This window comes from Equus przewalskii, chromosome 14, assembly GCF_037783145.1.
Source record: "Equus przewalskii isolate Varuska chromosome 14, EquPr2, whole genome shotgun sequence".
Lineage (NCBI taxonomy): Eukaryota > Metazoa > Chordata > Mammalia > Perissodactyla > Equidae > Equus > Equus przewalskii.
The window spans coordinates 10,089,237-10,099,954 of record NC_091844.1 but is presented as its reverse complement, the minus strand read 5'-3'; the positions used below and the strand labels follow the sequence as shown (position 1 = coordinate 10,099,954).

At 43.2% G+C, this 10,718-nt stretch overlaps 1 protein-coding gene across 2 annotated transcripts; it reads right to left on the bottom strand.

Annotated features, from left to right (window-relative positions):
* Nucleotides 1–246: 246 nt before the first annotated feature.
* On the bottom strand, nucleotides 247–10,308 carry LYG1 (lysozyme g1). Of its 2 annotated transcripts, none has more exons than XM_008511140.2 (6): nucleotides 10,203–10,308; nucleotides 6,136–6,202; nucleotides 4,074–4,178; nucleotides 2,640–2,830; nucleotides 714–846; nucleotides 247–520 (listed from the first exon to the last, which is right to left on the bottom strand). In XM_008511140.2, the coding sequence occupies exons 2-6, from the start codon at nucleotides 6,176–6,178 to the stop codon at nucleotides 402–404; spliced, it is 591 nt and encodes a 196-aa protein (XP_008509362.2). In that variant the 5' UTR covers nucleotides 6,179–6,202; nucleotides 10,203–10,308; the 3' UTR covers nucleotides 247–401. The 2 variants fall into 2 exon arrangements, with proteins under 2 accessions (XP_008509362.2, XP_070428149.1); XM_070572048.1 differs by lacking the exon at nucleotides 10,203–10,308 and adding an exon at nucleotides 8,579–8,673.
* Nucleotides 10,309–10,718: the final 410 nt, after the last annotated feature.

Genomic DNA, 10,718 nt, shown 5'->3' with positions numbered 1-10,718 from the left:
GTGTAAACGTGTTCCAAATATTGCACAGGATTTATACTAAAAAAAAATATTCATTATTTATCTGGAATTCCAATTCAGCTGGGCTTCCTATATTTTTATTGCTAAATCTGGTAATGCTAGTCAATGAGGTATAAGACTCGTGTTACAGAAATCCACATGACAGCTAACCTCTGTGGAAATACCTTCCAAGAGACACAGCCCTTAATTTACACACACACACATATACACACACACCAGACCACAAAATGTAGATAATAATTCTTCCTTTAATGTGATTTGTGTTATTTTGACAACCTTCAGGACAAACTCAGATTCACAGTGACAAGCCCCATTGGCTGGTGTTGTCTGTGTGACAGTTGAGGCCTCCTGTGTGATAACGATCTTGGGTTTGGTCTGAAGCGTTAGAAGCCATGTCTCTTGAAGTATTTGGCTCTTGCAAGGACATCATTGCAGAAGTCACAGCTCAGGTCCTGGTGGCTTCTAACGTAGCTCGCACCACCAATGTAGGCACAGAGTCCACCTGGAATTCACGAGACAGGTTAATGCTGACCCCACAGCCCCTTGTTGCCTCAGGGGCTCAGAGGTTAACTTAGATTCTCTTTCCTAATTCCATATCAGGAGGCACTGAGGTTTGGGGGAACCTGGTGCAATATATTACACTTGCGCCTATTAACTCCACGCTGTGAAGCTGCTGACCCACACGTTACGCATACCTCTCAGGTACTGGTCAGGGGTCCAGGTTGGAAACCTCCTCTGGATTTCTTTGATTCTAACAATGAGGATGTGAGTCATCCGTGAAAGCTGGGACTCGCTGATCTGGGATGTGGGAGCATAGGGACCAGGGTCCTGGAGGGAAAGAAGCAGAGGAAAAGCCAAGTAAGCCAGGTCGGAGGGTGACAGCTTCATTGGATCAGTGATGCTTTTTTTTGCTTTCCTTTTTTTTTTTTTTTTTTTTTGGTGAGGAAGATTGTCCCTGAGCTAACATCTGTGCTAATCTTCCTCTATTTTGTATGTGGGATGCCACTACAGAATGGCTTGATGAGCAGTCTGTAGGTCCGTGCCCAGGATCTGAACCCGGGAACGCAGCGGGGTAGAACTAGAGGGCGCGAGCTTAACTACTCCACCACTGGGCCAGCCCCAGTGCAGTTTTTTATTTCCCTTCTTTTTCTCTCCTCCTTTGGTGGAACCAATGCTGCCTTCAATTTCCCTGGGGATAAATAGTAAAGCTACAAGTTCTGGGCAAAGGAAGGGACAAACAGACATTTCACTTCTGCTTCAGTGTAATGGGGAGAGGCAGAGTTGGAAGCAAGAGGGGACAGAGGTAGGGTAGGTACCACTCTGGCGCCCTCCTCCAGTGCTGCGAACACAAACCCTCCAAACAGGTCAGAAAGAGATTTTTCTATTTGTACTTATAATTCTCCTTCTGGATAACCTGAATGTCTTAAGGTTCTAACTTTTCTTATATACCTTTGGTTACCATTCCATGTAGGGTTCATCAAATTTAGGAGAAATATCTGACTTTAGGAAGTTCTTTCTTCAGCTTCAAAGGAGATGGACTCATTCTTTTCCCAAGAATGAGATTTTACAAAGGAGGCAGAACAGAGCAGTGGAAATGATGCCGGCCCTAACATCACCAGTGTTGTCCTTGGTCTCAGTTCTGCATTTTCCAGCTACCATGTGACTTTGCAGCAATGACTCTCTTTACAAAGCCACTTCTTCTCTTGTAAAGGATGGATTGCACGTCCTTCTCAACCCATCTCATCAGAATACCGGATGGGTCTCCAATTCGAAGTAAGACACGTACATTTGAAAGTATTTTAAATTGTAAAGTGTCCTATGAAGTACTAATGGGAAGCCAATTTCAAGATCATCGAGCAATACATTTTCCTAAAAGCTTTAAAAAATGACTGCAATACTTCTAGGTTTCTCAACAACTACAACAACAATGTGAAATGCAATAGAAAAAAGCGTGGCCTCCTTGCTTTCTTGGCCATCACCGATTCCCCCAGCACAAGTCATTTTAGCAATGGAGTTAATTAACGCCCAGTTCCCTGGAAGTCTTCATCAGACAACAAGTGAAACGAGGCAGAATTAGCACAAAAATAAAACTTGATCTTTAGAACTAAGAATCGTGTAGAAAGAAGACAGGGAAAAGGAATTCAGTATTTGTTAGAATCTACCAGATAGCAAGTACTTTTTCACGTTATTTCGTTGAATCTTCGTAAGAATTCTATGAGGATGGCATTTTATAGGTGAGGAAACCGAGGCCTAGGGAGATTAAGTGATTTATGCAAGGTCCACGGTTACACAATAACAGGGCAAGGAGTCAATCTGTGAACTTTCTCCCGCCCTACTGCCTCACTGGAAATCCAGAATAGGGTATCATGGATGATATCCTGGAAACGCAGCATAATTTACTTTGAAAAGAAATTGTGGCCCCAACTGAAGCAGGAATGTTGCTGTTTATATTTCTCAGGGAGAGCCAAGGCTCTCAGGCCTCCAGGGAGCAACTTTCACTCTGTGTTCTACGGAACTATGCGCCAGGGGTGCCATCAACAACAACAACAAATGTGAAGGTGTTCCCTTGGCGGTGTGCCATGCACTGCAGTGGCCATATGTCATAACTGGTGGAGGATTACCTGCGCCCTGATTCCATCGCCTGCATTGTCCACGTTGACCACAATGTTGCCACCATGAGACTCCCTGGACAACACACCAGCAATCACTGCAGGGTCCACGCAGTACTTTCGGCCAACAGTACGCATTATGGGTTGATATCTCAATAGGTATGGCTTGTCTATTTCAGCCAGCCTTTCAGAAGCATGAACTCCTAAAGCAAACACAGAAGGAAAGATGCGACTTGGTGTGACTTATGCTGAAATGAGAGCTCAAGAAGAGAGAGAAAATACACTCCAAGGATCTGGATAGGAGTCTAGGACTGAGAAGCCCACGTCTGAAATCCCTAGGGGCCATTCCTAGATCTGAGATTATGATTATCCTTTAAGCTTGAGTCAGCATTCCTGGAGGGAGTGTCCTCTGTGGCTGTCCGTGCCCCTTGGCCAGGCTCTCAGGGGTTGCTCTGGCTGACTCAGGAACATTCTGTGGGCACAGGCACCACTGCCCCAAACTGAGCACCCCAGAGTTACCCAGTGAAATGAGACTGTCCATCAGCTACAACAGGCACAGGATATGAAATAGAAATTCTCCCAGCCCCTTCAAAAAGTCCTTGGAGAGCGACCCCTGGTGGCCTAGTGGTTAAAGTTTGGCACCCTCTGCTTCGGCGCCCTGGGTTCATTTCCTAGTCACAGAACCACACCACTTATCTGTCAGTAGCCATGCTGCAGTGGAGGCTGACAGAGAAGAATTAGAAGTACTTACAACTGGAATGTACAGCTATGTACTGGGGCTTTGGGGAGGAAAAAAATAGGAGAAGATTGACAACAGATGTTAGCTGAGGGTGAATCTTTCCCAGCAAAAAAAAAAAGCAAAGAAAAAAATCACAAGTGCGTAAAAAAGAAAAAAAGAGTCCTCAGAGACTTTTCTTGACAGCTTTGCTCACTCTTGCCCTCCTTTCTACCCTAAAGTGACAATCAGAAATCATGTCAGTTTAAACATTTATGAAATAACAAGAATCCTGGGCAAAATGAAAATCAATACTGCTTCACCTGGCTAGCTTACTTACCTTCTGAGCATTTTTATGGCTTCAGAAGCACCTTCATCCACACATTATATTGACCAGAGTTTACAACACTATTATCCTCCTTTCAAAGGAGGCCCTGGGGAAGCTAAGTGACTTGTGGAAGAGCCATGGCGAACACTGGGACTAGGTCTTTGGACTCCACGTCCAGTGCTCTTTCCACCACTTGGTAGTGCGGGGCTGTGGGAAACAGTGGGAGCCAAAAGGACGTATTGAGAGGGTCAAAACTTGTGGGGAAGGACAGGGAGACATGGGTGTGGGGAATCCAGGGAAGGGACAAAATCCTGTTGAAGCCACCCTTGCCAAAAGGAGTCACCTTCTCAGACAAAGAGGAAGAGGAGGAGGAGGGCAAGGTGGACAAGGAGCTTATGACTACCGCAGTAGCTCAGGCCTCGACGTCTTCCAATCCCACAAGATGCCCCAGGGGTGTCAAAGGTTTGGATGTCTCCGTAGCATCCCCAACTGCTACCGTCAGAGGAGTCTGCAAATTGAGAACATTTCAACCTAAGACATTGAACTAGGACAGTTCTGGTCATCTTTCTACCCATGAATGAAGTGACATTAATAAAAATAACTATAGGAAAATCAGTAACAACAAGAACTTTACTCTGCAATGGAAAACACTTTTGAAACTTAGAGTATAGTAACTAAGAAACTATCACAGAAATCTCGATACTAAATTCCCACGTGCTGTCCTGCAGACCTGAGAAACTGTTGGAGCAGTTATACTCCTTGAAAACCTCTGGGGCTGTCCAACACCGTTGCGTGGGTGTCTCGGAACCAAATCAGAGATTATCTGTTCCCTGTAAACTAGTCCTCATCTTATAGCTTGTGTGAACTCTCAGCGCTTCTCCCTCAAATACTCCTAGCTTGTTGGTCTGAGAGATATTTATATTTTGCCCTGAAGAAGCATTTATGAAGCCTGGGCCTCCCTGGGGTCTCAGCCCAGACCCACAGTAAAGGCACTGCTCATAAACTGGGACTTGGAGTCAGCCTCCCCTGCTCTCAGTGCGCTTGGAGGTGGGGGCCTAAGACAGCAAACAGGGAGGACCTGTAGTGAGGCCGGGGACCAGGTCTCCATGTAGGGGCTCCCTCTTTCCACTACGTCTCTCTTTGCCCTTCCATCTCTCTCTCTTTAACCCCCGCTGTCATTCCAGTCACTGAAGCAGAGGAGTGGTTTTATGCACTATTGGGATTCCACAAAAGCCCCCGAAGAGAAGGGCATCTCCTAGAATTTTCAATTCACACGAGAGGGAAGGCACATGAGCTGGGAGCCAGCAACAAGATATCTACAAAGGGCAGGAAACTGCCCCTCAGAGCATCATCTCACCTTTATAAGCTGTAAGAACTTCTTAATAGATTACTCTTTTTGATTTATTTTATTCTTTGACTGAAATAGATTATATGATCAGATCTTAATGATTTACAGATCTTCAGAAATATATCTATTGTTCATCATCATATGTGTACTGTATGTTTATGTAAACGCATTTTAAGGTTGTATTTTCTTACTAAGAGCTTCGTGGGGTTGATTTGAAAATACTAGTATTTTGAAGTAAATACTTCTACCTTAAAAATTTTGATGAGTAACCTAAGAGAAAAGAGGAAATGAAATGACTTGGTCTCTTATGAGTACACTAAAAATTAAACAAGCCAACCTGTCCTTTATTATTTTTTAATTAGTACACTTTTACCTTTATAATTGGGGACAAATACCTTTAATAGTATTTGGTTGTGTCACTCATTGCTCCCTGCCCTGTAGCCTCTCCCTAACCACATTATATGGTCCTCAACTTTCCTTATATTCCCTAAACTCCTTGTAGGAATTTTTAAAGATTTGTTGAATAAATGGGTCAATAAATAAATGAATGAATGTGAGACTGACCCCACCTGAGAAATGTTTAGAATTTAGAGCAGGGAAAAAAATTGTTTCTCTTGAGAAATTATCCTTCCTCCTTTTGTTTGTCAAAAAAACATGTACTTTCCCTTTTTGCCCCAGCTGCAAGGAACCTCAGGATGGAATCTGAAAATCAAGCATTGCAACTATGCCACCCTCAGTGGTTCGCTTGCTCACAGCTCCTTGATCCCATTCATGCTAGTCTTCTGTTGAATTACGTTAGTAGGCCACCTCAATCCTTCTGTGGAAATACATGGTCTATTAATAAATTCAATAAATACTTTTGGTGAAAGAGTTCTTATGGAGGAACAATGAGCAGTATCAATGGTATAAATTTATAGTCTGGTCTGAAGCAACACTGTTTCAAGCCCATCCCACATTCTGGAGAACTCCTTCCTCTTGTGGGACATCCGGGAAGAGGCTGCTACAGCTTAGAAAGAAAAAGTTTTGCACTACAGTTTTAGTATCAGAAATACCATCACATTCCTATGCTTATCCTTCCCATTTCCAAGGTCATTTGGGAAAAATGAAATGTACTCACCAGGAAGGGCAAGGAGGCCCAGAAGCAGCCACAGCACAGACATATTAATAATGTGGCTCTGTGGGTCCTAAAAAGATTTTAAAATAGAAATTAGCTCAAAGATGCAAAAATATCAATCATCATCATAACAATATGTAATGTTTCTATGGAAAGGTGTGAAAAAAAGAAAGGAACAAGTTTCTCCATGTCTAAACTAAAAAAATCAATAATTTGAATCATAATGAAAAAAGCAAAAGTAGGATATGTGCTCCATTCCCTCCTTTCAGTTGACTTAAAAATGATGGGACCCTTACTCCGCCCACAAGGACTCATCATACCGTCAAGTTACTGGATACTAATTATTTCAAGAAGCCAAGATGCTTTGATTCTCAACATAGAGAAACATAGTGACCTGACTCCAGATCCTGCAAAGCAAATTCGTGATGCATGTGCTTTATGCCAATAACCTCTTCATTATCAAAAGATAGCCTGAAAAGGAGAACTTTGTATTAGTGTCTCTTAATTTGGGTTCTTTTTCCTTCAGGATAGAGGAAAGGTAACACTTTCCTCCGTGCTTTGGAACATATTCTTGGCTTTGTTTGGAGGAAGGAGTTGGAGACATTTCCCACTGCTCTAAGGCCCCAGCCTGAGAATTTCAGACCCCCTCAGTCACCTTGAGCTGTGCTCCCCGTGCTCCCTCTTTAAAACTCCTGGGCAGGAACAACCCTGGGCCAGAGCCCGGGAAGATGGAGAGACAGGCTAAGTCCACCAGCAAAGTCAAATTCCCGTGAAGTCAGGTCATGGGCAGGGGTCCAGGATTGGACTCAAGTTGTTCACTGTACAGGAGAACTGACAACTAGTCGCCGTCAAGCACTTGCTTATATGAGAGCTTGCTCTCATACACTTTCTCTCTTTCTCATCCCAACCATTCCTCCAGTCATCTTCCTCCTATACAGAATCCTGGTTCCCCCACTACCTACCAAACGAATACACAAATGCTACCCAGAATAGCTTACAGTTGACCCCAGGGAATGCTGGAGGAGCCCGCCCCCAAAGCCTCTGCCTCCCACCAGCTCCTCCCACTGCAGGGTGTGCTCATCGTCTCCCTTGGTCAGCTGAGCCTGGCTACCTATCATTTCGAATTGTTACCATCATCACAAGTGGGAGCATGCATATAAATATGACACTCAGCACTTTCATAACGCTTTTCTCATCTCTTTTAAGATTATGCTTATGGACAGTTCCTTCCAAACACCCGGGAAGAGATTGTGTCTCAAGATGAAGAAGAGGTACGAAGGAAGTTATTTGAATTAAGTCTTCTTAAACCAAGGGGTTGTCTTCCCCTCAGACACAGTTGTGTGTTTTGCTTTTCTTCCCCACTACATTGAGGTGCTATACATGATTTCCCTTAGTTGAATGGCAAATGTCGTGCTCAGTCCCAATAGCAGAAAGACACAGGAACTTGGAATTTTAGCTGGGTCTACAGGAACTCTCAAATTCAGTCACCCAACAGGAAATATTTATTTAGTACCCACTGAGCCCTCACCACTGAATGAGAGAGGACACTCCACCCCAGGAAGACGAAGGGAGAAGGAGCCACTTCGGTACAGGAAAAGCCCATAGTCTCATGAAAATGTATCTTACAGAGGCATCTCACTGGCTTTACGGCTTTACAGAAAAGGCCCTAAGGAAAAAGCACTGCTTTCATCCAGATGCTAAACCCAGGGTATTTTACTCCTTTTGCTGCTTCTCTTGGGAACAAAAATACTTCTTCTTGGAAACCAAATGGAAGGACTTAGCTTTCATTGCAACATTAAAGCTACCTCATTTTCCAAGCATGGAATTGAATATCTGTGTTGAGCAAGCACTCGAATGAAAAGATTCTACGCACCAACTACTTAGGAACACAGAGTTATTTCCTGTCACTGTTTTTCAATTAGGAAAGGACAAGAAATGACAATGAGCATAAACACAGCATATTGAAGCAACCCAAACTGTGTGACCCAAGTCTACAGGTGCCGAAAGGTATTCTATGTTCAGAAGGGATTGTTGAGGCATTGCTGGAGTCTGCTCAGGGAGTGCCCGTCAGTTACTCATGACTAATCTATGGCTCCCTGCAGCTGAAACCATTGTTAAATGTCAGGCCAAGCCAGCACAGTGCTCATGATGCCAAGCACAATATCTACAGCAGCATCCCTCTTCTTTCCTGGAGAGCAAAACAGTGACAAACAGCATGGGAATGTCAACAAACTGGGGCAGCAGGTCTGCCAGGCACAGTGGAAACTGACAACCTGAGCTTCCCTTGGGGCCAGTTCAAGTTCCTGCTGGCCTCCACCCACCAAGTCCTTGGTAATTCTCAAGCATTGTTTAGATTTGGCGGGCATAATGGACCATTTCTTTCTCAGAAAGAAATTTTTCCCAAAAAGGGGGAAATAAAGGTCCTTGGTCTTTGTAGTTCTCTCACTGTAGAACTCTCATTCCTTTTCCACTGATGTTCTTCCAGATTTTCACCATAGACTTTGCGCCATAGGCACCCCAGGTTCTTAGGGTCCTCCAACCAGCCTGGAAAATGTACTGTATTAATACACTGAGGCGCTGGGAGATGAAGACAGCCCTGTGCCATTGGGGCCCCCATTTGATCCTGGAAGGACTGAGAACCAGTCTACATATCTGAATTATGCAGGTCTCCCGCTCCATGTTGTACTGTCACCTGGCTTTATTGCTAGCTTGTTTCTTCATCTGCTTGCTCCCTGTGTGCTGATAGGCCTTTCCAAGAGCATCACATCTTAGTCATATACCCTCTGGCTGGCCCATCTTCCCCCTCCCTCCTCACATATGCAGCAACACCCGAGCTCATTGCCTCACAGACTGCTATGCACAAACAGGCCTTAAATTAAAATAATAGTAATGACAGTCACAAATATAAAATGTTCTGCCACTAGGATCACATTTTCTTGAGACAAATCTAACTTTTTAAAGTAAAATATATTCCTTTTAAACTCATTTTTTGCAGAGCTGCATTTTCCCATGGTCTGTTAAAATATGTGTTTCCTGAACTTGGATGGCAAGCAATGATTATCAGGCCGGAAGAGCTCAGAAGTTTGATGGCTGCTCTTCACTCTCTGCGGGCAAATCCTTTCCTTGTAGGGAGAGACCTGGAAGGGAGTTCCTTCTCTCAATATGACCTCTGTGCCTGCTTACCTCACTTTGCCCATTTGGGGTTCCCAGAGTTGAGACCTTCAGGAAGTCTCCTCTCCTGGTGCTGCAGACTATCCCAGGAATACCCCATGCTGAACAAAGATCAAATCGAAGAAATCATGGCCTCTCTGTTTCACCCAAGACTCTTGAAGCTTGTCTATCCTTTGACTCTGTCAAGCTTAAGCTGCTAGAAATGTTGGTCCAGCACAACCAGAGGCACTCGTGACTAGAATATACAACTACGTACTGGGGGCTTTGGGGAGAAGAAGAAGAAGAAAAAAAAAAAAGAAGAGGATTGGCTCAGGTGCCAATTAAGAAAAAAAAAAGGTTACCATTAAAAAAAGAAAAGGAAAGAAAAGAAAATCTTGGCCTTGTTCTTTCACAGCTTCCAGAGAAAATAGGACTCTATTATAGAACCATCACTTAAGGTGTATGGGGCTAATGTAACATTGACAGGAGTGAGTGTGAGGGTGGGAGGAGAGATTACTCTCTGGCAAAATACAAACACCTCAGTCCTTTGGCTTTGAATTAACAAAACAGACATCCCATTTGGCCTACTACAGTTTCGGTTAAAGGTACACGTATTTCTGTTCTCTCATTCTTCGTTTTTCTCATGCTCACAAATCCAAAAGTAACTATATATTGCACTAAAAAAAATCTAAATTTTTATAAGTATTTTAATAAATAGGAAAAAATAATTCTATTATCTATATAATCTTTAATTTTATAACTTCAGTTTTCCTTGCAAGGTCCTTCAGTTTTATCTGACTCTAACTTGTCTTATTTACTCAGCAGCAGAGACACAATCTTTATCAATTAATCAACATAGACCAGATTTTTCATCCTAAATAAGCCTGAGCATAAGCTCCATCACTCTGTTCCACACTCACCTGCCTTTAGTTAGCTCTTGTCCTTAGAAGCAGTCAGCCCACAACACTTTATATAGAGTCCTTGTCATGCTTCCTCTTTTTAAAAGTATTGGCTTCATCCTATTATGAAGAGATTTATGGCCAAGTTTTACAAATTATAATAATAATAATAATAATTACAAAGACTTTGAACTTACATAGGGTCTTTTATTCAATTATGTCTTGGTATTTTGCAAAGAGTAACCCATTAGTTCCTTACCACAACTCAGAGGGCAGATCCTAATTGCAGGTTCACTTTGACACTTTTAGTTCCAATGCTTGTTTTTGTTTGTACCAGTTTCTGGGAATAGGGCTAGGTAAGAAAGAAAGGAGTGAAGGAAGAGAGGAAGGAAGAAAGAAAGAGAGAAAGAGGGAGGAAGGGAGAAAGAAAGCAAACAAGCAAGCAAGTAAGAAAGAAAGAAAGAGGGAAAGGGAAAGGAAAGGAAGGATGGAAGGAAGAAAGGGCTGGGAGAGAAAAAGAGAGGGAAAGAAAGAAAA

Coding starts and splice junctions, on each gene's coding strand:
- LYG1 (XM_008511140.2), bottom strand. CDS start 6,178: ATGTCTGTGCTGTGGCTGCTTCTGGGCCTCCTTGCCCTTCCTG. Junction 2,831..4,073: donor TCGAGGCCTGAGCTACTGCG/GTAGTCATAAGC, acceptor TGTTTGCTTTAG/GAGTTCATGCTTCTGAAAGG. Junction 521..713: donor CCCTGACCAGTACCTGAGAG/GTATGCGTAACG, acceptor CGTGAATTCCAG/GTGGACTCTGTGCCTACATT.